Here is a 27254-nt window from a genome sequence, read left to right on the forward strand (position 1 = left end):
ATCCCTGGCCTCGCTCAGTGGCTCAGGGATCTGGTGCTGCCGTGAGCTGTGGTGTAGGTCACAGACGGGGCTCGGATCTCGCGTCGTCTGTGACTGTGGTGTGGGCTGGCAGCTACGGCTCTGATTTGAGATTCGACCCCTTGGAGTTTCTGTCGTGGCTCAGTGGTTAACAAACCTGACGAGCATCCATGAGGATGCAGTTCGATCCCCAGCCTCACTCAGTGGGTTAAGAATCCAGCGTTGCCATGAGCTATGGTGTAGGTTGCAGATGTGGCTCAGATCTGGTGCTGCTGTGGCTGTGCTGTAGGCCAGCAGCTACAACCAAGATTCAACCCCTAGCCTGGGAACCTCCAAATGCCACGGGAGCAACACTAAAAAGCAAAAAAAAAAAAAAAAAAAATTCAGTATGTATTTCTTAACAGAAAGAAAACACCAATCACACTGAAAACCTACTTACTCAAGGAACACATGTGGAAACAGCATTGTCAGCTGCATTTTACGTCATTCAAACGATGTGATCAGCAGCAGCACTGACAGGAGCTCCCGCTGTGGCGCAGTGGGCTGAGGATAGGGCACCATCTCTGCAGTGGCTAGGTCGCAGCTGCAGCTCCCCTGCCTGGGAACTTCTGTAGGACGCAGGTGCAGCAGAGCTGCTGCCAGAGGCATCTCCTACTTGCACTCTCCCCCCGTCCTCCCAGACACTGTCCAAAGGTCGGATTCTATGGGTCAAAGAAAAATACTATCCGATGCTACTCGTCAAAGGCTTTCCACGAAATTAAAACGCCGCCTCTGACAATCATTCCACTGAAAGGATTTCCCATCACTCTCCTGAAATCCAGCTCCCACCAAATAATACAAAGACCAAATCACACCTTTGATGCAGATTGCACCACAGAACTATGACCTGCACAGAAAGGGAGTCTTTACAGAGATGACGTCTGAGGAAATGCACGTCTAACAAGCTCGCCGGGGACTTGAGCCGCGCTTCGTACTCACGTGACACAGCAACAGCCCGACCTGACCGAGGTCACAACCCGCAGTGGAGGCCGGGGCGACGGAGCGGCTCCCGGGCTGTCCTGGCCTGAATGGCGTCCTGCGTCCTCCTGGCGCTCGTGGCTCAGGCTGAAGTCGCGGAACCTGAATCCTCACGTCGTCACTTCCCGATCCACATTAGAGCCCGGTAAATACGGTCGCAACGTTTACATTAATACGAAACGAAAAACGGGCATTATACAAACCACAAACTCTTCGCTTACTGAGACCAGTGAGTCAGGCCCAGTTTGCTCCCTTTATTAACAAAGGCGACTCTTAAGAAAGAGCTTTAAATGAGATTTGAAAGTACCGAATTTATCACAGCTTGACTTACATCAATATGAACATGCAGGTGTCACTTCTAACGGCGGACACGTCAGAGTCACCAATATCAGCAACCTCCAGAAACAGCAGCACGATGGACAGAATGTAAACAAGTCCGCCTGAAAACCTACCACTGGCTCCACTTGAAAGGGTTACAATGAAACCATGGACAGTGCGCAAGGCTCCTCAAAGCGGAGGTGGTCTCAGGCCACTATTACCGCACAGTCCAATGTGGATGTTAATATGACCAACTTATAGATCCGAAATAAACGCCTTGCTCAATGGTTTCAGATGCATTTGGTATTTCATATGTTTCAAGGCATCTTTACAAATAATAAATTATAACTATAGCGACGAGAAAACTGTGAGTAAAGCTTCTTCTAGGGACACAGGGCAGTGACCACAAAGGCTGTCAGGGACAATTCCATGACTCAAAAGTCACAACCATCTCTGGATTTCTTCAAAACAAGCAAAACTGCGGAGCACACAAGATATGCTAATGAAACCTGAACGGTCTAACAAACCTTCCCAATGGAAGGAAAGAGAAAGAAAGTCGACCTATCAAATGTAACTTAGAGCGATGGGCTTCGGGCCTACCGTTCCCAGGCCGCCTGGCAAACGCCAGCAGGACCAGCTACTGCCAGCGCTCCGACCGGCGGCTGGCACCAAGGCACACCCGCGGGCGGCCTCGGCTGCACCCGTGCCTTCCGTACGCGGCAACACTGCCATTTTCACGGGCTCGCGCCTTGTAGGGAATCTGAGCCTAGAAAATCAATCTCCACAGAGAAATGTGTACTAGGCCAAATCAAGAGTATGGAATCTTCCACGTATGGGCTCAAATAGGAAGTATTTTGTTTAGTAAAATGAAAAGTTACTTTTTAAAAATATCTGTAGTCTTTTGAAACACAAGGCACCAACGGGGAGCAGACGTCCCAGCAGAGTGATTGTCTGGGACAAAAAAAGGAACTGGTCGGGGTCCCCTCTGTCCTTGGCCGATGGCAACACTTCCTTCCGTGGCGCCTAAGCAACGTCTTCCAGGTAGTCTGCGACGTCACTGAGCTGGGACACAGTCAGGTCCTGCGTCAGGTCATCAAGCTGGATTGTTGAAAACAAGGAAGGGAATCCGTGTCAGGAGAGGAGGGCAGCGCCGACTAAGGTCTAACACACTCTGCGGGGCTTAAGTGTCTACCGACTGCTTCCCGATCACAAGTCCTGTCCGCTCTGCAGTCAGTGATGAGACCAAAAGCTGAGCCCCCAGTCCAACTGCACGTTAACAAGACATCTGACAAGAAAGCGGGTGATTAAAAGAATCCTTCTGCAGTTACTCTGGTAACTTTTTCTTTTACTGGCCACATCTGCAGCCTGTGGAAGTTCTGGGGCCAGGGATCAAACCCACGCCAAGTGGAAACCGGAGCTTCTGCAGTGACAGTGCTGGAGCTGGATACCTAACCCGCTGTGCCACAAGGGAAATCCGCTTTCGGTAACTTTAAGCAACAGCTTTAGGCCTCGTACGGATGACAGAAGGTGGAAAGGCGAGAGAGAGACAAATTATACCACTCGGTGTGGTGTCAGGAATCAGAGAAGGTACTTTACATACTGTCGCTTCACCTTCAAAACCATCCCCGAGGGAGGCAGTCACACCTCCATCTCAGAATAAGAAACTGCGGCTCAAAGGTCAAAGCTCACCTCCACTTACAAATGTGAACCCACCACGGGAGTTCCTGTCGTGGTGCGGGGGTTAACGAATCCGACTAGGAACCATGAGGCTGCGGGTTCGATCCCTGCCCTTGCTCAGTGGGTTAACGATCCGGCGTTGCCGTGAACTGTGGTGTAGGTCGCAGACGCGGCTCGGATCCTGAGTTGCTGTGGCTCTGGCGTAGGCTGGCAGCTACAGCTCCGATTCGACCCCTAGCCTGGGAACCTCCATATGCCACAAGAGCAGCCCAAGAAATGGCAAAAAGACAAAAAAAAAAAACGTAAACCCATCGTGCAGCAGCCTGCAGGCCCAGGCGTTATAAAATGCTGCCTCTCAAAGGCCTTCTCCCCATCCTGGACATTAATCCCGGACGGTCACCAGCACAGGGGACCCTCCTCACCCTGGAAAGCAGGTGCACCTCCAGGCTCTGGAGACCCACGCCTGAAGGCAGACCACCCCCCACCTCGTCCCAGATGCCACTGATGCCTCACGTTGACCTGCTCTAAGTGTTCCTCTCCCTGCCAACACAGAGGCCGCCTCTGGATTCCACAAAGGACTCCTGACTGCACGCCCGCCTGGGGCTCACCCCTGCATCCTTGCGCCAACTTCCTACACCGCTGTGCCTCGACAGGAGCCCTGCCTGCAGGGCACAGGCTGGGGCGCTGGACTCTGACTGCAGTCCTGACTGCAGTGGCCCCCAACCCAAGCAGCTGATGCCCCGGCAACAGTACCCAGGCGTTTCATGAGCACTCAGCTGGCAGAGCAGGCGACTGAAAACCACCTCACACGCCCGTCACAGACCTCCTTTTAGCTCTGGACCAGGAAACTCTGCCATCACCTGCGCCCCATTTTCAACTGTTTTCTCCTGCTTAGTATAAAGGCGGGAAGCTGCCCAGCCGCTCACGGCAACAAGCACCCCATGGCCCTCCGTGGAAAAGCACCCCGCGGCACCGCGGGACGCACGCCGTACCTTATCACTGGTGTTGCCATCGTCGATGTCCACAGAGAGGTCTTCCTCAATCTCCTCACCGATGCTCAGCTCGCTTTTTTCTGAGCGATGGCTGGTACTAAGGCAGGGGAAAAAAGGAGACTGCTGACTATACACATTCCTTTAGTGAACACCATTCGTGTCTTTTAGGTAATTGTTTGAACTCTTGAATTAAGTGCTGCACAGCATGCATTACACACATCTCATCTCACGAGACCTCACAGTAACTTAGCAGGAGCAGCAGCGCGGCTCCGGCGACCGACAGAGGAGAAACTAAGGTTCATCACGCGACTAGGGTCACGATGGCGCAAGAAGCAACCCCAGATCTTTAAACTGTCACCTCTCAAAGCGCTGTACAATATGCTAAAAATTAAAATAAAATTCTAGGAGTTCTCGTGAGGCGCAGCTTGCCAAGGATGCGGCGTTGTCCCCGCTGCGGCTCCGGCTGCCACTATGGTGTGGGGACGACTCCCGGCCTGGGAACTTCCACACGCGGTGGGCTCGGCCAAAGAAAAATCCAAAACTGGAGGAAAAACTGCCAATTATATAAAATTCTCAGACTCTAATTTAAAATTTCTAATCATAGCTCCAACAAATATGACTTCCATATTAATCATCAGCCAAGTCACAGACCATATTTCCTTTACACATATAGTTACCCGACACAAAATATTAAGCAGTGTCATTTGAATCAGAAAAACCGTGTGAGAGGGCAACTGTTGGAACAGACACCTCCTAACACAGAGACCCTGAGGGGGAGGACAAGAGCCGACAATCCAGCGGCCTCACTGTTTCTGCGGGCTTCAGAGTCAATTCCACACTGTGACTCCGTTTTTATTTTTATCACGTTCCCTGAACAGAATAAAAGTGTCCTCATTCTAATGGATAATCAAAAACAGGCTTCAAAGTCCAATGTATAATTTTGGATTAACTATTTTTCATTTACTTTCAATCAACGTGAACAAGAGAATCAAAGACATTAAAATAAAATCAGCAACGCGATTTTGTCATAGCTTGCTGTTTGGAAATTAAAATGTAAATACGTCTTCCCCGCCATTTTTCTTACCTGTTAAAATCATCAGCATAGTCCTCTTCTTCTCCGGTCCCTGAAAAGTTTTCAAAAGATACATATATATGCGTTATACTTCTATAAATAAACCTCACGATTTACTGACAATTAAACACACTTTCCTTCGAAAACTATATTCCTGAATCATATCACATCATTAAAAAATCTCAGATCAGAAATTACGCTTTCACCGCACATACTGTGAAAGCAAATGAAAACAGACTTCCTAAGAAACAAAATGTTCTATCGCACAGTTACGATTCAGCCTCTTCTCAGCCTCCAAAGCTCACCGAACTGTGTGCGGACGGACGGTGGGTAGCACCGTCTGACATTCAGAGCAAGTATTTGACATACTGGGATACGGCCAAGGCAAGTTACCCCCAAGCCCCTACTGTTATCTTTTTTGAAATGAGGCTTTTCAACTCAGTATAGTTATAAAATTTTTAAATGATCACAACGTGTGCAGAGACGACAGGGCAGAGCAAACGTGCGCGACTCCACTCCGACAGAACCGGGTCCCATCGCTCCAGAGCCTGGACGGGGCCCGGGGTCCTCCCTTGGCTGGTTCACGTGCGTCCCGTGAACCGGGAAGACCTAAGGGCTGAGACATGGGAACACGCGACACCGAGCTTCACAAAAGGCAGCGGCACAGGGGAGGGACCGTCCATGGCTCCCACCGAGCGCACGCCTGCGAGTCTTCCGGGAGCGGCTGCGGAAACAGGGTCGCCAGCCCCACGGCCAAGGCCGAGAGGCCCATCTTGACGGTCAGCTGTGCCGGGCGGGCGCGTGGAGGACACCAGGAAGGCCGTGCGTCCACCGGGGAGAGCACAGACCGGGGGGCGGAGGGGTGGCAGGGGTGCCCCGAGTCCTCCGGGGCCAGACGGACAGGCAGACCAAAGGCTATGGCTGATGTGCTGTCGGGGTGAATGGCCACCTGTCCCCCGAGGTGTGGCAGCAAGGCAAGCGGCGTGGCTCGTCTCGAGGGCCCGACTTCCCGTGGTCACCTCCAGCGGGAAGACCAGCAGCTAAGCCAGCCGGACGCTGCTGGAGTGGCCGGGAAGAACGCACGCAGGTGACAGCTAGGCTGAAGCCAAGAGAAGGCACCAGATGTGCGTGTCACTGGGAAAAGTGTGTTCCAAGAAGGAGCACGTGCCCTGGTTTGAAAAGCGGTGGGGAAGCAAGGCCACAAGTCTGGGCGCAGGACAGAGCAGGAGCGCAGAGCAGGGCCTGGCAGGTCGTGATCAGGACCTGAGCCTAAGGGCAGGGGCAGGAGTGGCCGAACGGGGCACGGCACCTGATTCCCATTTTCCGGAGAGACTGCCAAGCCCTGCAGGAAGACGGCGCCCAGGGACGGCAAGGAGGAGGGACGGGGGCCACCGTGAGGCCCGCGCAGAGGGCGGGGGGCGGGGGAGGGCAGGGGTCCCACGGATCAGACAGACGGACAGGTGGACTCGCAGGCGGGGAGGAGAGCAAATCAGAGTGAGGCCCGCTACCGCCGCAGCCCACCGCTGCTCGACTAGCCAGGATCCCCCGACAAGGAGCAGGAGCGGCGCCAAGCTTCAGATCACCTTCCTCCACTGCTCAACAGTGCGTCCGGCCTCAGAGCCGCAGGGCGGCCGGTGCAGGGGAGAACCCGAGCCTGCGACAGCAGCCCGGAGACAAGGAGGGGCAGCAACCTTCCGATCACACCCCAGAGGCGGCCGGGCTGCAGGCGTCACGAGAGAGCCCGGCAGGGGCGACTGGCAGCTCCCAAAGGGGACGCAGCCTCCACGACCAGGCCCGGCGGCCCTGACTCCAGGCTGGCTGAGCGCACATGGAGCACGGAGGGACGGCCGGGCTGCAGTCTGGATCAGGGACAACTAACCGATCCCCCCACCTTCCCCAGCTTTCGGGCCAGTTCAAAGACAAAGATCCTCACTGAGCAACGAGCCGGAACATAGCATGAGATTCTGACTTCCTGGTAACACATGTAAGCCTGGCCCACAGGCCAAATCTGGCCCACGGCCCGCTTCTGTACAGCCTGAGAGCCGAGAATGGCTTCCACATGTCTCAGCGACTGTAAAACACTACGATGACTCGGGGGAGACCACACGTGGCCCCCAAAGCCTAAAATACCTCCTTGGTCCCTTTTCAGACACAATTTGCGGACGCTTTAATCACGCCACAGGTGCCTGTCTGTGAACATGCCAGCCTCTGGATGGTATTTGTGTCTCCCCAACTGAACTGTGCTCTAAGGCTCTGAGAAACGTGTCTTTGGGCCCTCCGGTTTACGTTTCCACCGCAACTCTATTTACACGACACCCAAGTAACCGACAGTGAGGCAGGGCGCTGGGTTCTCCGCTGCCGGGTCAGGGTCCCGAGAGCCACGCGACCTGCACTCGGAGGCTCCTCCTCCCGCAGGCGGGAGGGCAGAGCTCACCCCACCCCCACAGGTCTTGCGAGGCGTCCCCCTCCCCCATCAGACCCCAAGCTGCTGGCACCCAGACAGGTGCCTCGGCCTCTGCCCGCGCTGCTGTCTCCACCACAGGCTCTCACGTCCCGGCAGAGCCCTCGCCACCTCCTGGGAGAGGCTTCCCGAGCCTGGAGGCTGGATTAAGTCAACCTACTACCAGTTTCCACAACAGTGCAGACTCCTCGAACCTGTAAGGCACCTGTTCAACGCCCATCTTCCTACCAGGCTTAAAGCCGAGAGGACAGGATCCACGGTGGCCACTGCTGCCTCCACCCGTGTGCACAGCGACCCCAACCCACAGACCCTTCATGGAGCTGTTCACAAGGGCTCGCAGGGGGTGGCTGACACTTCATTTAAGTTTATATTCTAAAAAAGTGAATCACCTTAAAGCAATCAACACTTAAACGGGAAATTGAGTTACCTAATCCGAGCGATCCCATTTTATCACCGACCAATTTAAGATCTTTCAAAATTGTGTTTCCCCTTTTACCTGTGAACAGGAAAAAAATATTCACATTAAACCGACTTTTAGAACCTAACAGTCTTTAAACCATGCCAACTCTTTTTCGGCAGAGTTCCTCTGTGAGACACAGTAACTGAAAACCCAGAGGAGATGGCCAGCGGTGACGGTGACACGCTGCACACGCTTACACCACGCAGCGCGAGGCCCTGCCTCCCCCCCACCCCACACACACTCATCCCTTTTTCAGCCCCATGTCTATACTGGCACCGGCCACCAAAGTAATTTTTCACCCAACTCTCAGATATCAGCCTTCGGTGACAAGCGCCACTGGGTACAAACTCTTGGACCCCAGTTAATTCTTCTCAGAGTCACTCCTCTCTCGAGCGGGTACACCAAGCTCAGCTCCTCACTGGTTCCACTGGTTTCCTCGGCGCCCTCTGGCGATCATCATTCCCCAGTCAGTGTTGACAGGGACATTGTCGTGACCTTCTGGACCCCTTCACGGATGGCGGCGACGCTGGCGTGGGCCGTGTGAGCAGACGCACGACCAGCGTACAGACCACCTGCTCCGCGGTGGCAGCGGGTCATGCCAGGTCGGGAAGTGGCACGAGATCCTGCAAAACCCCACTGCAGTTTCCCAGCAAAGATCCTCTCAGAGAGGCAGGCGGATGCTCTGGACGCTCTGCCAGATCAGCCCCAGGGGCACCAGGACTCGGGACACCGAGCCTGCCGGTGCGGCACGCGCCCCTGGGCGTGTCGCCATCTGTGTGCGGCAGCAGGGCTACTCCGTGTCTAGCTACCCTGCCGCCGCTTCCTATAAAAAGACATCTGGTCCAGGCCCGAGGGCAGAACGGGTTCAACGCTCCTAGAATAACTACTGCGTCTCTACAGAATCTACGAACACAGCTTTAAAAATTAATTGAACTTATATCCTATAGAAGTCACTCTAAATGTCCAACAAAAGAAAAACGGTTTAAAAATTATAATTTATCTGTTATATAAAACAGCTAAAAAGTATTTTCATGACATAGGAAAAGCAGAGCACAAAATTACACAGAGAATATGGCTATATTCAAAAGAAATTTTTTTTTCTTTTGTCTGTCTTTTTAGGGCCGCACCCGAGGCATGTGGAGGTTCCCAGGCTAGGGGTCTAATCGGAGCTGCAGCCGCCGGCCTACACCAGAGCCACAGCAGTGCAGGATCCGAGCCGCCTGTGTGACCTACACCACAGCTCATGGCAACGCCAGATCCTTAACCTACTGTGCGAGGCCAGGGATCAAACCTGCAACCTCACGGTTCCTAGTTAGATTCGTTTCTGCTGTGCCACGACAGGAACTCCCAAAAGAAATTTTTAAAATAAAATGTTAACAGAAAATATCACGGAGTAGTAAAACTACAGGCTATTTTTGTGATTTTACATGTATTTTTCCGAGAAAATAAACACTGATCACAGCCTACTTAACTGATGAAAGAAAAACACAACCTCCTCGGCGTTCAAAGTCCCCGTCTTCAGTGGGCGAGGCCAGGGGCCCAGGGACACTCACCTTCGGAGCCCTTCAGCGAGGGCGCGCCAGCGAGGGGGCTGAGTCCGCTTTTTAGAGGGGGCGCGTCAGAGAGCGAGGCGAGGCTTCCTACCTGCTTCCCAGGCTCACTTCTCCTACCAAGAAACAAGCGCACGGTCAAACGCAATTCCGACGTCTGCCTCTGAAACAGGAGCGGCCTGAACAGACCTCCCAGGTACCAAGAGGGTGGCTGGGAAACAGAATTCGCCTTTCACAGACTCCGCACCTGGCAGGAGCATACCTGCCAGGCCACGCAGGCCTTTAAGCGTCCCTGCCAAGTCATGCTGCAGGGCACCCCCGCTCTCCAGCACGCTGGCTGCCCCTCTCGTCAGCTGCACTGTCCGTGGTGCTGTCGGAAGCTCCTTCCACGGCCCAGAGACCCAGGCGAGCCGGCCTTCCTAGCGCGCCCTCAGCCCCGCCAGAGCGGGCCCAACGCCACCCGGCCCTCCAGGAATTCCTTCCCCTCTCCTACTTGCTTCACTCTCCCTCTGGAAAGCCGGGTTTGCTACACACACACACACACACACCCACACACACACACACACACACACACACACACACACACTTATCTTCCCCACGTGTAAGGCTTCCCAGCCCCACAGCCGCCCTCCAGCCACCTCCCATCCGTCTGCACCCCACGCAACAACCTCACCAGAAGGTCTGGTCACTAGCACCCTCCTCTCATCCTCCGTGAACCCCGCACCCCTGCACCAGCGCCCCGCCATCTGACTCAAGGGCCCACAGGGCAAAAACCCAAGGCGGGTTTCCAGCAGAACTTCACCCAGCCGCTCACTCCGGCCCCCTCCTCCAAGCACTGGTCTCCGGGTCCTGCCCGATGCAGTGTCCCCTCCCTGGTGACCTCTTCCAGGCTCCCGGGCAGCGACTTTAGCTACGACTGCTGACCCCTAAAGTTCCTCTCAGCCCAGACCGCTCCCTCGGCCCCCAGACTCACACCTGAAAACAACCCCCTTCCCACGGACAGGCCTCCCCGCTTGGCCAGGGGAGCAGGAGTTTGGGACTGTCACTCGGCCCCTGTGCCACCCGGCCTTGCCCTGCCCAGGCTGCACCTCGGGAACAGGCGCTTGTCCAGCCTGGGAACCAGGGCCACCCCGACATCACTTCTCTCACGCGTTTCAGCAAAAGCCCCTTCGTAGACACCCTCCAGCTCCACCCGCTGACTTCTCACCACTGCTGCCAGCCTGTCACCTGCACAATCCTAACAGCTTCTGCCCAGGGACCAGCGGCCAGGTGAAGCCGTCACAGTGCACTTTGGATCCGGTCACTCCGCTGCTCAGAGTGAAGCCACAGCCATGCTACAGCAGCCCCCTCGTGGCGCCCTGACCCAGCGCGCCGCTCTGCCAGCACCGTGTCCTCTGTGCCAGCTCCAGAGGCCCAGCGACCGGCCTGGCTCACTCTCGCCCTTGTCAGCTCCACCGCCGCTGCCGCCGGCCCTGCGCCCCCCATTCTCCATCTGCCCGACACAGCACGGGTGATTCTTACACACCGCTGCCCAGATGTGAGCTTCCAGAGGCCGAGATGCTGCCTGTTTTATCACTGCTGCACCGGACACCGAGCTGGGCACATGGCGGGCACTTGGCAAACACCCACCTGCTGAAATCATTAATAGCCAGCTTTTCCAAAGCCTAGAATTGTTTTCCAACATAAAAGGCTTTGAATGACACAAAATCAGACTTAGGAATTCAATAATTACAGAACCACTGGCAGCTCGTTATCTCTTAAACGTAAAACAAAACATTTAGAAATTCCACGTTTAAGCCTCTAGCCTGATAATCCAAAAACGGTTTACTCACCACCCGTACGTCTTTTCTGGTTTAGGGATGGGGTCATCGAAGAACGAATCTCCCTCCACGTCCTCCTCCCCTGGACCAAGCCCAGCTCCGTCTTTACCCTCCAGACTCTGGGTGCTTAACAAAGACCCAACTTTACTTTCGGCCGCCAGTAAGGGAAGACTCCCCCTGCTCTTCGGCTCCGAGGACGACACACTGGCGTCGCTCTGACTAGCATCAGTGCTGGCCTTCGAGAGAGAGAGACAGGGAAGGTGCTCCTTGGTGAAATAAAACTTGCATCAAAGAATTTACATAAAAAAGTCACGTAAACGCACACAAATCTTGTGTGTACACGCGCGCGTGGGGTCCTGCACCTGCACCAGGGGCGGGGTGACCCCGACCTACCAGTCCATCCGGCTGCTTCGGGAGGGGAAACGGAGGAAGGCCTCTCAAGGATCCTGCTCTCCCCCTGAGTGGCGGCGCCTTTCCTAACCACCCCGTCCATAAGCAACTCTCCCCGCCCTCCGAAAAGGACAGAGTTCCCGTCGTGGCGCAGGGGGTATGAATCTGACTAGTGTCTATGAGGACACAGGTTCAACCCCTGGCCTCGCTCAGCGGGTTAAGGATCTGACATTGCCATGAGCTGTGGTGCAGCTTGCAGGCATGGCTCAGATCCCGCATTGCTGTGGCTGTGGTGTAGGCCGATGGCTGCAGTTCTGATTGGACCCCGAGCCTGGGAACCTCCATATGCGTGAGTGCAGCCCTAAAAAGACAAAAAAAAAAATACATATATACACATATGTATGTAGATATATGTCTGTCACTGCCTCATAAATTATCTCAATATGTTTGCAACTCGTAAGCAGAGAGCCTGACTCATACAGGAGGGAAGGAAGATGAGTTCACACGAATGAACCAAGGATTAAAGCCGGGAAAGGTGGCATCTTTCACCTTGCTGTCCACTGTACTGGCGCTTGGTGGAAACTGCCGGTTTTGCCGACAACGGCTTTGACCTGGTAATATTAGCATAAAATATAAACCACACACCGTATTTTCTTGCTTTCAGTAGCCCTAATCGTCACAACCTAATTAATTTTATCCTAGCCTTGGTCAGATTTTTTTTTTTCTTTTTTTTGCTTTCAGACAAGTCTATGGCAACAACAATAAAAATAATGACAAAACCAAAACATCACGATGGCAATAATAAAGGCAGCTGCCATTCACGCAAAGATTTTAAACGCTTCCCGTGCGTTACCTCATTTTAATCCTCAAAATAACCCTATGGCGTGTGGGAAGGTGGTCTTCTCTGCAGGAATAGAAAAGGAGACATGGTCCCATCTCAGTCACTTGCCAAGGTCCCCAGAGAGTTAAGGGGTCTGGTATCAAAGGTTTAGTACAGAAATTAGCTCTAAAGGCTGATGCTCTGGGAGCTCCCTGGTGGTGCAGTGGGTTAAGGAGCCAGTGTTGTCACAGCATCGGCTCGGGTTCCATCCCTGACCCAGGAGCTTCCACTTGCCACAGGCAAGGCTCCCCCCTCCCCCTCCAAAAAAAGGCTGGAGTTCCTGTCGTGGCTCAGCAGAAAACAATCTGACTGGCACCCATGAGGATGCAGGTTCGATCCCTGGCCTCGCTCAGTGGGTTAAGGAGTGAGCATTGCTGTGGCTGTGGTGTAGGCCAGCACCTGCAGCTCCAATTCAACCCCTAGCCTGGGAACCTCCATATGCCCTGGATGTGGCCCTAAAAAGCAGGAAAAAAAGGGGGGGGAGGGGGCAAATAAATAAATAAATAAAATTATAGCTAATTACCTACAGAGTAAAATTTAACTCTTAAAAACACCCAATCAGCTTTGGAAGTGTTCTCGACTTCAATTTCTAAGCCACATAGGAACATGTCATTACTTTATTAAGTATGGCTCATTTTTTTTTTTTTACCAAAGAGACCGTTACCCAAAGGTTACTAATGAATTCACTAAACTTAACTCCAAATAATTTTTACTATTAAAAAAAAAAAAACAGAGCAGAAACATTTATCAAAACATTCTATAGATAAAAACGAAAGTACTGCAAAACTTTGAAGAGTGATTTTCAGGGAGAAGTCCAAAGCTTTTGAGTGATGACAAATCCGCTCAACATGTATGTTAAATACCCTGGGGTCTGCTTAAACAACTTTTATCTGGGGAGTTCCTGTCGTGGTGCAGTGGAAACAAATCCAGACGAGGAACCATGAGGTTGCGGGTTTGATCCTCGGCCCCGCTCAGTGGGTTAAGGATCCAGCAGTGCCGTGAGCTGTGGTGTAGGTCGCAGATGTGGCTCAGCTCTGGCGTTGCTGTGGCTGTGGTGTAGACCAGCGGCTGCAGCTCTGATTGGACACCTAGCCTGGGAACTTCCACAGGCCACAGGTGCAGCCCTAAAAAGCAAAAAAACAAAACACGACAAAACAAAACCCAACTTTTATCTGGCTTAAGACACATCTTCTACACATAAACTTCAGCTACTTGAGTCTATCACCCAGATGTGACCAGATGAGGATTCAGGGTGAATCTAAATCGCCAAGATTAAGAAGTGTTCAAACTAGAGTCTACGGTAACACCTTAGAATTCACTCCCTAGAGAACCTCAGAGGCCCTGGAGCTTGTCATGGGTTAAACTGTGTACTTCAGAACGTGCCCTACGTACAAACAGGCTGGCAACCGATGGAACCAGTCAGGACGGGGACAGAGTGGAGTCGGGCAGGCCCCCCTCCCTCAGTTCGTGTCCTTATAAGAGAGGCCAGAAGTGCAGGGAGAAGCCAGGGAGTGACGGCAGCGGGATGGTCTCAAGCCCCACAGGGCCTAGGGCTGCCAGGAGCCAAGGGAAGCCGGGAGGGGCCTGCACAGCTGCTCCCTCAGACTCGGAAGGAACCGACCCTGTGACGCCTCGATCTCAGCCTCCAGCCTCCAGCGCCACCGTGAGATGAGCAACGGCTGCTATTCTGAGCCACCAAACCTGTGGGGCTTTGTTAGAGCAGCCCTAGGAACTAAGAGGCATTTATAATCAAGAACTAAAACCTAACAAATCCTTGCCTTCTCACTACAAGCTGTCAGTTAATTCCCACGGAGGGACCTCAAAACAAATAAACTTTTTGGAAAATTACAGCAATTTTAAGAAAGTTTTAGCGCACATTTAATTTTCTACTAGAATACTTACATTTCCAAGATTTCAATAATTTTTAGAGTGACAAAATTAGCTTCATAGAGAAATAACTAATTTTCCTAGCTCAAAACCAAATTTTTAGAATGTCTTAAAAACTCGGAAAATATAATTTTGTTTTTCCAAACTAAAGGCTTCATCTGCACTGTTCATAACAGAGAATCATCAAAGGCAAAGAAAGATCCCCATTTGCAAAAGTGCTCAAACGTATCTGCAGTGTGAGTTCTCCTCCTGCCCAGCCTCAGCCCGGCTCCCCTCCCCCACTCTGCCAAAGGCCGGTTTTGATCCATGACTTATGAATGAATTATTCTGAGCAGTCATTTTACTACCACTGTAATACACACATGTATTTAAAAGTTTAATTTACTTACCTAGAAAGTGAACACTGTGGAATTTGAAAACCACAAAACAAACACATAAGCCCTTCCTGCTAAAAGCTCAGTTTTTCTAGAGAAACTCTAACCCACACTGTATAAATGCCCTGCGATCGCTCCAGATGCCCTGGGAACCCCTGTGGCAGCAAGATGGGCATAAAGACCACCCCACCCAGCTGCTGTGCTCTCACGCTCTCCAGCCAGCAGCTCACAGGGTCCGCTGTGAGCAGGAGCAGCTGGCCAGGCACAAGCTGGGCACCGTGTTCACCCCACATACCCACTCACTGGGGGGGGTCCCCGAATGATAATGCTTGGTCTATCTAGAAAACCCTAAGATAAGACTCTTCTTTGGGGGATGGTTTCTGTAGTTAGAAAATCCTTGGGGGACCACAAACGAAGCAGCAACACACCCTCCCAAACATACACACCACGTAACCGCCACCACTCCCTCACCAACATAAAGCGAGGCTTTCCCAGACTCCGAGAACAGGAGCAAATTAAGAAATGTCATTTACTGGAGCTCCCTTCGTGTCTCAGCAGTTAATGAACCCAATCACGATCCATGAGAATGCGGGTTCGATCCCTGGCTTTGCTCAGTGGGTTAAGGATCCGGCATTGCCATGAGCTGTGGTGTAGGTCGCAGGTGCAGCCTGGATCCCTCGTTGCTGTGGCTCTGGCTGTGGCTGTGGCTGTGGCTGTAGCTCCGATGTGACCCCTGGCCTGGGAATCTCCACATGCCAAGGGTGCGGCCCTAAGAAGCTGTCATTTATTAAGACGTCACTTGAAGTGGACTTCCTGCTGTGGCGCACTGGGTTAAGAACCTGACTACAGCAGCTCAGGTTGCTGAGGTGCAGGTTGGATCCCGGGCCCAGCTCCATGAGTTAAAGAATCCGATACTGCCACAACTGCAGCACAGGTCACAACCGTGGCTCAGAATGAACCACACTGAATTCAGCAAGAAATAAAAGGGGCCAGACTCAGAGCCCGCACCCCAGAATCAGGCCTATGCAGACTCTTCAGGGCACACGAGGCCCAGCCCACCGAGAGGCTGGGCCCCCAAGGCTGGCTCGGGCACAAAGAGTGAAAGGTGTTTTGTGGAACTTTTGTTCTACGCGTCGACTTCTTTCAAACGTTCTAACCTCTTTAAAACTCATGACACTGACAAGATTTTAAAATGCTAATACTATGAAATATACTTTTTAAAAAGTCCAAGAAACTGGTTAAAAGTATTTATTAAAAAAACATGCCAGTTGATATTCTAAATTATTTTTCTTAAGGTACGTCTCACCTCTCCAATTTGACCACAACCTGCTAAGTGAGGTCCCATGTTAAATGTGTCTTGCCCCCAGCACTTAACACGAAGCTTTCACTCTGTGACTGTCCCCCCACACTAGAATACCTCTTAAAACATCTTCTCATGTAGCAGTGCCTACAGAATAGCATGAGCTAAGACCAGGAGTTTCCCATGAAACCACCAATCTACAGCCTACTAACTCAGCAAATAGGATTTTTCAAAACCCTTTAATTTTGGAGGTCCTCAACTTACTTGAAAAAATCGACACATAAGCCAAGGCTCAACGAGAACTGAATGCTGAATAACTCGACCTTACCCTAAGGAAGCGTGAGAACTATCTCGATGACCTCTAAGGCTTCTGAGGTCTCTGACGCTTCAATGTCCTGAGCAGCTCATCTCCTGGCGCAGTCAGATTCCGCGATCTTCTGGGGAGGAAGGGCACAGGCAGGCGGCGGCCCTGCGGCCGGCTCCCCTCCAGCGCATCCCCTGAGCCCGCTGGGGGCCCGCGCGAGGCCAAGGCTCACAACCGCGCCCTGGCCGATGAGCTGCTCGACACAGAGTCTCTAGAAGGAAGCGGGGCCGCCCTTCGATTCACCTATCGGAACTCATCCCAGAGGCGTCTAACATGCTGGCCCCTCAGGTCGAGGGCGTGATGTGAGAATACGGACGTTCAAGGGCAAACACAGCATTTTCAACTTTTTCTGCTGCCGCCACAAGACGGGGAGTTCTCAGGGTAAGACCGAGTGCCTGGCTTTAACGCAGCGGGGTGATTTTCACCCGGATAAGAACTGCAATCAAATCCCTGTTTCCCGCGTGTCTGCCTGACTCTGGCACGTTCCGACCGTCGACACACGACAGCGACCCTTCCCGAGAACAGCGCGCCTGGGCCTGGGCCCGGCGGCCGGGAGAGGCGGCGGCGGCGGCCCCGCGAGTTACCTTGGCGCCAGACTTCCGCCCGCTTGTCTTCTTCTTACCTTGTCCTTTATACCTTGGTATCTGAGCATGAGAATAAAATGACATTTTACCAAACACAGAAATCTTTACAAACAAACGAATGCATATCAAGCTAAGAAACATTCCTCTCAGAGCGTCTTAGGAGTGGAGGCTCCCATCCGGGTGTCCCTCCCCGAAGCCCCACGTTTCCGTCTGTTCTCAGCCCTCCGCCTGCGGCCGACGGGCTCCCGCTCAAGTACCCGGACCCGGACCGACCCTCGTGGGTAAGGGCAGCGGCCGCCTGCGGGCGCCGCCCTGAGCTCCCAGCGGCTCCTTCGGGAAGGGCCCTGGCTTCAGCGCCCCTCCCTCGGGAGGACACAGCGGGCTTCTAAGCGCTCCCCGGAACCCCGAGTGCTCTGCCGACTGATGAGGTGCCTCGGAGAGAGGAGAAAGCCTGCAGGAAAAGGACGGGGCAGGTGCTGGAATGCCAACGCCAGGCCCTGTGGGACCACAGGGGAATGGTTTTCATTGCCAGAAGGCCACCGTATCTTTTTCCTTTTTGTTTTAGCTGTGCCTGCGGCAGGCAGAAACTCCGGGGCGGGGAAGGAACCCACACCACAGCAGTGACCCGAGCCACAGCGGTGACACCACCAGATCCTTAATCCACTGACCCGCAAGGGAACGCCAAGAATGCCTTATCTTAAAACAGATCCCACCCCAGCCCGAGATGAGCCTTGCTGTCAGGAAGTGCCCACTGCGCCCGCGCCTGTGATGCTGGCTCAGAGCCTGGGCTGTGCCGAAAGCCATCGGAAGGTGGCCCGAGCCTTGGGCCGCCTGGAGACAAATCCACCTGAAAAGTCCCCATCCTTCCCCGTATTTACAGCAACATTTCCTGACTTAAAACTGAAGACTCTCATGATAGAACTGAAACTTTTTTTATGTAAACAGAAGAGGAACACGTAAAACAAACATTAATATTTCACTGTGAAGATACACAATATGTGGAAAATTAGTACAGCTAGTTTGTTTTAAAAATAGTTTGCTAAAGGAGTCCCTGCCGTGAATTCAGTGGAAAAGAACCCGACCAGTATCCATGAGGATGCGGGCTCGATCCCTGGCTTCGCTCAGTGGGTCAGGGATCTGGCGTTGCTCTGAGCTGTGGCGTAGGTCCCAGGTGTGGCTTGGATCCTACATTGCGGTGGCTGTGGTGTGGGCCGGCAGCTGTAGCTCCAGTTAAACCCCTAGCCCCGGAACTTCCATATGCCGAGGGTGCGGCCCTCAAGAGCAAAAACAGTAATTTGCTAAGAAGAGAACTTGCAACTACCTAGTGCTACAGGCACGGCTAGGGCACTCTGAATATGCAGTAACCCCAGTCTCTCTAAAGCCAGGGACCCTCCCAGCAGGCAAAGCTGACTCCTGGTACTGACTCTGCAGGGCATCTCAGATTCACTCACAACCTCGTTCTCTCTGCACAGTGGCTCCAGCCTCCAAGGAGCATCACAGGGCAAAATCCTTCACAGACAGACCAACCTTCGTAGGAAAGGCTGAGAAGATCTCAGGGAAAAGAAACAACTTCCAGCAGCAGGACGGGCTCTTTCTCTGCCCAGAAATAAAGCACAGCATTCCTCTGACTTCTCCATTTAAAAAATGAAAAGGAGCAACCAAACAACCAGCAACCAACCACAGGAACCCGTCACTGGGGTCAGGCCCAGGCACCCGAAAGCGAGGGGGCCCTAGCGGAACAGGCCCCACCTGGGTAAGGGACACGACACGCATCTGGGAGGACCCCAGTGGCGGGAGCCACTCTGGGGCGGACTCCCCAGCGCTGCTCGGGGTGAAGTCAGGGAGGCAGGCACCACAACTGGACCGAGGCCGCCCTTCCGCGCAAGCTGGTTCCATTGCGGTGCGTCTCAACCAGGCGCAGGAGGGGACCCCCTGCCTGACCGTCACCGTCCTACCCATTCCTGCAGGTGGGGCCTTGGTTTTCAACGCAAGTGTTCACTCAATTTTTAGGCCAAATCCCTGAAATCAGGCCTTAACTTTAACAACACACACACACACACACACACAGAACCAGAGAACAGATTTTCTTATAAATACTCAAAAGAGCTCACTGTATAAAAAATCGTGCCAAATCTGGGCACCTGTCTACAACATTCAACACAATTCTCTATGCTGGAATCTGATACTCTCAGGTTATAGGAAGTTACAAGTGAAGAGTGAGTAGACTTGTGAATTAAAGGACAAGATGTTCAAAGGACCAAATGAGTCCACATCTCCGCCGAGGCTGGTAACGGCCTACCTCCTTCCATGACACAAACTCAAAGCACTAGCAACCGAGCAAAGGAAGCGATTCACCCGGACACGTCACCGAAGGAAGAGGAGCACTTCCCACAACACGACCAGTGACAACGCGGGAGAGAGCAGAGCCCGAGGCCTCGCGGCCGACTCACCTTGCTGTGAGGGGTGTGTGCACCTGCCTTCCCCTCTGGGGACTTCGGTGGAGAATGCACATCAGACAGGTGGAAAGCCCCCTGAAATGGTTACAGTTCAAATTAAAACACAGTTAAAAATAAAGCACAAACACACTAAACCCACCTCAAAAGAATGTGAGCATTTAAAACCACTACTTTATTTCCTCCTATAAATATTTTCATTAGATGTTCCTCAAATTTTACCAAAACCACAAAGCAAACAGACGTCCGATGCTAAGTACCTGCTGAGTACGTCACTCAGTCGCCCTGACCGGGCCGCTCGGGCGCATCTGCCTGGGCCCCAGGTTCCTTTGCAGGACTAACCCGCTCCCTCCTCCCCCGACCCTCCACGCCAACGCCAACGGGGCCTCTGAGTGTCAGAGAGCTCCTCTTCCCACCTCGCTGGACTCGCTCCCCACTTCGTTTTGTCTCCAAAAAAAAAAAAGCAACTAGCACCTCTCTCGTCACAGCAGCTACCTCTTCCAACCAAGCGGGCTGAGGTGCTCAACTCCAAGGGCTGCCAGGGGGGGTGGGGGACCAAGAGAAAACGCCCCTGCAGTCAGAGTCCAGAGAACATGGATGGTGACACTGCGCAGCTGGACAGGGGACACAATGTCCCATTTCAGGTGGAGAAGAGATGACAAAAAGGAGAGGGAGTTCCCGATGTGGCACAATGGAAACGAATCCGACTAGCATCCACGAAGACGCAGGTTCAATCCCTGGCCTCAGAGTGTGTTGGGGATCCGGCGTTGCTGTGGCTGTGCTGTAGGCTGGCGGCTGTAGCTTGGATTCGACCCCTAGCCTGGGAACTTCCATGTGCCTTGGGTGTAGCCCTAAAAAAAAAAAAAGGAGAAAGCAAGCAAGCAAAGGCCACTTTCAAGGGTAAGCTCATTCTGACACAGGAAGGCTCCACAATTCAAAGAGAGGCGAAGGCTAGAAAGAGAGGTTGGTGCCGTGTCGTGCAGAATCTTAAAGCTGAGGAACCTCACTGCAATTTTTAAAGACGAACAGACAAAGGGCTGACTTTAAAAATTAACTCAGCCATCGTGACGGCAGAGACTGAAAAGACGTGGGCGCAGCAACCTGGGTTTAAGGAGTTTACAAAGCGCTTCTGCTGAAAGCTTCCCTGCCTGACCTCAGTGGACAGATCCACAGCCAGTTTTCTTATCGAGCATCAAAAGTCAAAAGGCCGCTGACACCTCTCATTTTTTATTTCACTATAAATCACATTTCTTCTCAAAGTGGTCAATGCTAACAAATAACAGAAGGGCCAAACTGGACACCTGAGAACCCTCTATTTTAAACCTGAACCTACTTGTTCATGTGTGTATACGTATAAGACACCCAGATATCACGAGAGGAAAACCAGCCAGGCGTAGAGGTGACACGGCCAGCGTAACGGTTTGGCATCCTTAGGGACGCTGGGACGGAGAGGAGGACCCACAGCCTCCACGCCCACGTCCTCCAAGGCCCTGCTGGTGCCTCCCCCACTCACATTCAGATGGAGCTCAACACAACAGCAACCCGGAACCAACCACTGCCCCTTTCAGCTGAAAGTTACGTCTCATCAAAGGTGTGGAGCTAATCCTGTATCATGCACTATTTCCTCTGCAATGGTCACCCACCATTCAAAGGTCCGTGTCCCCGCATGAGCAGTTCATGAAGAGCGCGCAACTCTCCCAGGACACCTGACCTGCTCCCATCCTCCCACCGCAAGAATCACCTTGGTCTGCCTTAGATGCCATAGGCACTTGCTCATGCTTTAATGATTTTCAAAGATGCAGACAGAACATGAACCCTGACGGGAGAGTCCGAGCAGAGACGGCAGCCCGTCACGTGCCACCTTCCCACCTGTCAACCTGTCTAAAAGCACACAGGTAACCAGGGCTCTGGGAGAGTCGTGATGCTGCTACGTCTGTCAAACAGTATCTTTTGATGCTAAGCTAATCTTTGTACATAAAAATCAGACCACTCGTTAGCAAAACTTCCAAACAGAAGGGATAAGAATAAGACAGACAAAGGCTAATCAAAAAACCAACGTATGGAGTTCCTGTCGTGGCTCAGCAGTAACAAACCGGACTAGCATCCATGAGGATGCAGGTTCGATCCCTGGCCTCGATCGGTGGGTACAGGATCCAGCGCTGCCGTGAGAAGCAGTGTACACTGCAGAAACGGCTCAGATCTGGCATGAATGTGGCTGTGGTGCAGGTCGGCAGTTGTAGTTCTGATTCGACCCCTAGCCTGGGAACTTCCACACACTGTGGTTGCAGCCCTGAAAACAAAAATTCAAGTATGAAAATGTTTAGAATCTATGCAAAACCAACAGCTTATAGTTTTAAGCCTAGTTTTTAAAAAGTCTTTAAATTCAAAACATTGTTAACAAGTCTATAATTCAGGCCTTTTAGGTTTAAAAATAGAAATAAAAATAAAGACCAACAACTGAGTGTTCCCAGCATTTCACAAGCACTAACTCAGGTGTGTAAGCCTCACGACACCCACGGGAAGCCACCATCCCCACTCTACAGGAGGACCTGGGACGGGCAGCATCGAGGCCAAGGCCAAGGCTGGCTAGTGGAGGAGCTGGGGCTGGTTCCTCGCAGCCCAGCCTCTGACCCCCACATGCTGCGTGTCAGTCGCCAGAACAGGTGCAGCAGCCAACTCAGGGCTACCACATCTCCAATTTTCATCAAAATGTGTATTTATACAATCTCTGGGTATATTCTGTTCTGTCTTTAAGGAACAGCCTCTCCTTACTTAAACCAGCTCGCTACGTGCACACTGACCTGCACGGCCACACTAGAGAGGCAACGACTGAAGAGCAAAGAGGTAGCAAAGGGCTGAACTTACTTCCCCACTGCTTGGCCCTTTTTCTTTCTGCTGACAGCGTCTGATCACCTCTAACAGTAAGGGTCCGCCCACAGTACCTTCTGCTTCAATAATACCTAAATCCCGGGCTATATTCTCTCGACCTTCGAGACCCTGAAACTGTGAAAGAAATAAGATGTGAGAAGTGTCAGTGCAAAAAATACAGCAACATTATTTTCACAGATCAAAGAAAAATCTCTTCCGAACTTAAAGACATCTCTAAACCCAAAGAGGCCCGCGTTCCCGGCAAGGAAATGTCTATCTTTACAAAGTGCATGTTTTCTTGACGGGTCCCTGCATTCAAAGTCTGCATCACAAGCCGACTAGCGTCAGGACAGGTGACCGCGACGACGACACCTGTGTCAAGCCCCCTGAAGCAGGGATGCTGGTGCCAGCTGTCGGACAGCGCAGGCGGGTTTTGAGAAACAGATAATCAACTGCAAAAATAATCTTTATGAAAGACATGCTAAGTTATCAAATTTTGTCACTGTTCCGCTTACAATGGATTCATCTGCATCAAAGACGGTTTCAAAGAGAGATGGAAAAAGCATCATTCTCACCGTGCTGGTTTCAGGTTGAAAAACAGCCAGGGTAAAGTCAAGGTTAAAAAACTGAAGAAATTCCGCCACGAGACTAGCCACCAGCCGGCCTGCAAAGAGGAGAAGGGAGGTGGGAGGGGGTCTTGAGGGCCCTGAGGCCTCCCCGCTGACAGTGGGACGTAAAAGAACTAAAGCAAAAGGAGAAGAGAAGCTTCTCAACGCTTGAAATCACACATTTCTTCTCTTTGAATAATACAATTAAGTAATGAAAATTTCAGTCTCCTGATTCTCCCATTAGGATCATCAGTCTGGAAGCGTTAGTACGACAATCTGACATTTCAGAAATGAATTAGGGTTTCGCTTTTTATAATGACATCAGTTTCACAGTAAAATTGGCTCTAACCAACAATTTCCAGTAACACTGATATGCAATGGCGACTCAACAGTTGTACAATAAAATACGACTTAATATAAGAACCTGGAAGCATCGCGGACTTCGAAAGGCAATCTGGAGTGCCTGATTTCTCCCAAAAGGAGGCAAGATTTGAAAATTCAGAGACAAAAATAACAACAAACATCTTACCGTCTTTTGTATTTAAAAACTTTTTCAGGCTCTCATTGACTAAAGGAGTTTTGTTCTGTTAAAAAAAAATGAAACGTTGTAAGCGTTATATGTTTATCCTAAAAACCACTAAAAAATGTACATTAAAGTTTAATTTTCTGGTGAAGATATTAGGTAAAACACTACCCCTACGGTTAAACCCATCCTGCAACTACTGATTACGACAGGAACTATTTTGTGCTGAGGCCTGAGGCAGGAAAGGATGAAGATACACTCCATCAGGCGCGTCTTCCCGGCAGCAGCAAAAGACACCACTGAGGCATAGGAGTCACAGAGTCAGTGGCACAGCGGAAACAAGCCGAGGAGCATCCCCGAGGCGCAGCTGGCAGCTGCGGCGCCAGCTCAACCCCTAGCCTGGGGACTTCCACATGCTGCAGGTGTGGCCCTAAAAAGAAAAAAAAAAAAAAATGTCAATGAATTAGAGGGCGCCTGGTGCCTGGAACACAAGGCAGACACTCTCTCCAGAGGAGCCCATGAGGGAAAAAGCGAGAAAGGTACCAAAAGCCGAACTGGAGTCGGAACCAGCTTCCTCCTGGAGCGAGCAGTTAACTTGTTTCCAGGCCCAAGAGCAGAGCCGGCAAAAAGGGGAGGCCTGGGTCACAGGCGGTGGCAGAGGCATGACAGGAGCACTCAGGAGGCCAAGCCCAGAGAGAGGGAGGCCTCCTGCACAGGAAGGGAGGAGGAGGAGAGGAACCGGGTGCAGAGGCGCTTCCTCCGAGGGGAGTGACAGCCTGTGGGAAGGGTTCACACCTGCTGCTTCCATCTTCCTCGGGAGGGATGGACAGGTGCGTCCGTCAGAGGGCAGGAAGCAGTTGAGGCGGGAGGCTGGTGGGAAGGCCCAGGGCCTCCCAGGGTGGGAAGCACCCCCCCGGGGCCTCGGCCGCTCCAGACGGGGAGGGAGCTCATCTGCTGAGCGCAGAGACCCCTGAGACTGTCCTCAGACCAAGCATGGCGAAGAGCAAGGCAGTGAGGGCCCCTGAGACCCGGACCACGGGGTCCAGATCAGCTAAGAACAAGGGCAGCTCAGCGAGGACAAAGACAGAAGAGGCAAGAACTGCAGGCCTTCAGGAAGGTAAAGGGGAGCAGGTGACTGAGTCCAAAGTGAGGAGAAGACACTGAGCTGTCAGGGGAAAGCGAGGCCTTGACTACGCAGTTGCCAACAGGCCGGGGGTTTTACTCAGACAGTGGTAGACCTGCCACAGAGAGAAACACTAAATACACCTGTAAACAGAGAAGTGACTGGACCTGTGACCCAAGAAAAGACTACAAGATTTTGAGGGGAGGAGGCAGTGCCTGAGGCATGTGGAAGTTCCCAGGCCAAGGATAAAACCCACGCCAAAGCAGTGACCTCAGCCACTGCGGGGACAATGCTGGATCCTGAGCCCACTTCACCACAAGAGAACTTCCAAAATGACATGATTTTAAAATAACTCAGGGAGTTCCCGTCGTGGCGCAGTGGTTAATGAATCTGACTAGGAACCATGTGGTTTCGGGTTCAATCCCTGGCCTCCCTCAGTGGGTTAAGGATCCTGCGTTGCTGTGAGCTCTGGCGTAGGCCGGCAGCTACAGCTCCAATTAGACCCCTAGCCTGGGAACCTCCATATGCAGCGGGAGCAGCCCTAGAAAAAGCAAAAAGACAAAAATAAATAAATAAGTAAAATAAAATAACTCAGGGGCCAGATAATCTGGGGGAAAGCTGCCTCCTACCCCCTCCACCTGGTGGGGATTCGCAGGCAATGGGCAGGTTAAAGGTTCTGACGGATCCTGCGGTAAACTTGCTGACAATGAAACCTTTTCTTCCTGCTTTAACCTGTGTTTCAGATGTCCCCGGCGGAGAGGGACCTATGAGATTTAGCACCGGGCTTAACTTTCTTTACCCCCAAACTCTAAAATATACACGAAAAGAGAATAATCTTGACTCTCTCCCAACACTAAAGTTCAAAATCATCCTTGGCTATGCCCCACTATACACAGCATTTAGAATGGTTTTTGGGTAATTAGAAATTAACCATAAACGAACACAGTCATCACGATTTGTCGATTTCATACCTCTACTTTTTCCTGCTCCTCTAGTGCTAAAAACACAGCAGCTCGGAGTTCGGCCTTTAAAAAGGGAGGGGGGTGCGGTGAGGAAAGGAACAAAAATTATCTCAAGGCAATTTTCATAACAAGAAGCGCACACGCGGCAATTTCAAAACTCAAAACGAAAAGGGGCAGGTTGATAGTGCTTAGTAGGCAGGTGCACAGACACGTCGGAAAGCGTCCTGAGACGCCTTGAAGAAAAGGACCTGTGGTTCCCAAGTCCACCATCCTGCCCTTGGGTGTCTCTCAGCACCCACCTCTCTGGTTTACGCCCTGTAAGTCCATTTACAGGTGGAGGTGGACACGCTCCCGCCCAACAGCTGAGACCAAAGGCGGGGAAGAACCAGGGAGCATGGGGCGTCTGGACCCCCGGACGCCGGGGGCGGGGGGCAGCCGGGGACTGGACCCCCGCACGCCGGGTGGGGACGGGGTGGGAGGCAGCCGGGGACTGGACGCCGGGGTCGGCCTCCTCCGACTAAGGGTGGCCGGGCCATGAGGCTCCCCGGGAGTGACCCTTGACCCCGCGTGGACCGCTCCGAGGGAGCCCGCGGGCTCGGACCTCAGCCCCGGCGGTACTGCCGACGCGCCCCGCGCCCCTTTGTGATGCTCGCCGTCCACAAAGGCCCCGCGGCCCGCAAGCGCGGCCGGCCTCCCCTCCGCCGGGCCCCGGTCTCCCGCCCTACCTTGATGCGGTTCAGGACCCCGCTGTTCTCCAGCGTCTGCACCAGCAGGTCCCGCAGCTCGGTGTCCTCCTCCGCCACCACCGCGGCCGCCGTCGCCGCCATCTTGCTTCTCCAAGACAACCGCCCAAGCCGCGCCAACGGCCGACGCCGCAGCCCGCACGGCGCGTAGGCACGCAGCCGAAACCACGCCCCCGACGCTGGCGCGCGGCCCGCCCCCGTCGGGGCGGGGCCTCGGGACACCGCCAGGTGGGCGGGTTCTCGGGGGTGGAAAGCTTCAGAGGCGTGGGCGGTGAACCTGCGGTTCTGGAGAGCCGCGCGGGGCCGGGCCGCCGAGGGTAAAGAGAGGTGTTTGAAGTGTTTCAGGTGTGCCTGCAGGCTGCTGCTGTGGACGCGCGTGCTGGAATCCGGGGCAAAGTCCTGAGTCTGCTACTGCTTTCCAAGGTGCGGCCGAAATGTGTGAGTACAGGTGTGCACGCTTACTGAGAGGCATGTGCTTACGTGCGTGTACGTGCAGGTGTGCACGCTCATCGAGAGGGCACATCCACACGGTGCGGCGCAGTGACGGGTATATGCAGTATGCCGTTGTGCTGTTCTTCACACTCTGTGTGCTCGCACAGTTTTGCAATAACGGGGAAGGTGAGGGGTTTCACAACTACCTTAAAGGAAAAAATAGAATTCCCCGGGACTCTCACTCCGTGGGTCTGTAGCGGGTCTTAAGGAATCATTTTCTCAGGGAATACGGGTGGTCTGCAGATTCTCGTGAGATACAAATGCTATTTGTCAAGTAAGAAAGCAAAAGTCGAGGTATCCTGACCAGCCCATCTCCTC

The 27254-nt window shown here is 52.8% G+C and overlaps 1 protein-coding gene across 2 annotated transcripts; it reads right to left on the minus strand.

The window, feature by feature from the left end:
* Positions 1-1247: 1247 nt before the first annotated feature.
* On the minus strand, positions 1248-26581 carry CEP43 (centrosomal protein 43). 2 transcript variants are annotated; one of them, XM_047769749.1, is made up of 13 exons: positions 26427-26581; positions 25711-25764; positions 23623-23677; positions 23061-23149; positions 22483-22620; positions 19615-19695; positions 17165-17224; positions 11398-11621; positions 9569-9681; positions 7983-8051; positions 5107-5146; positions 4023-4119; positions 1248-2451 (listed from the first exon to the last, which is right to left on the minus strand). In XM_047769749.1, the coding sequence occupies exons 1-13, from the start codon at positions 26526-26528 to the stop codon at positions 2377-2379; spliced, it is 1197 nt and encodes a 398-aa protein (XP_047625705.1). In that variant the 5' UTR covers positions 26529-26581; the 3' UTR covers positions 1248-2376. The 2 variants fall into 2 exon arrangements, with proteins under 2 accessions (XP_047625705.1, XP_047625706.1); XM_047769750.1 differs by lacking the exon at positions 17165-17224.
* Positions 26582-27254: the final 673 nt, after the last annotated feature.

The sequence above is a fragment of the Phacochoerus africanus genome, chromosome 2 (genome assembly GCF_016906955.1).
Source record: "Phacochoerus africanus isolate WHEZ1 chromosome 2, ROS_Pafr_v1, whole genome shotgun sequence".
Lineage (NCBI taxonomy): Eukaryota > Metazoa > Chordata > Mammalia > Artiodactyla > Suidae > Phacochoerus > Phacochoerus africanus.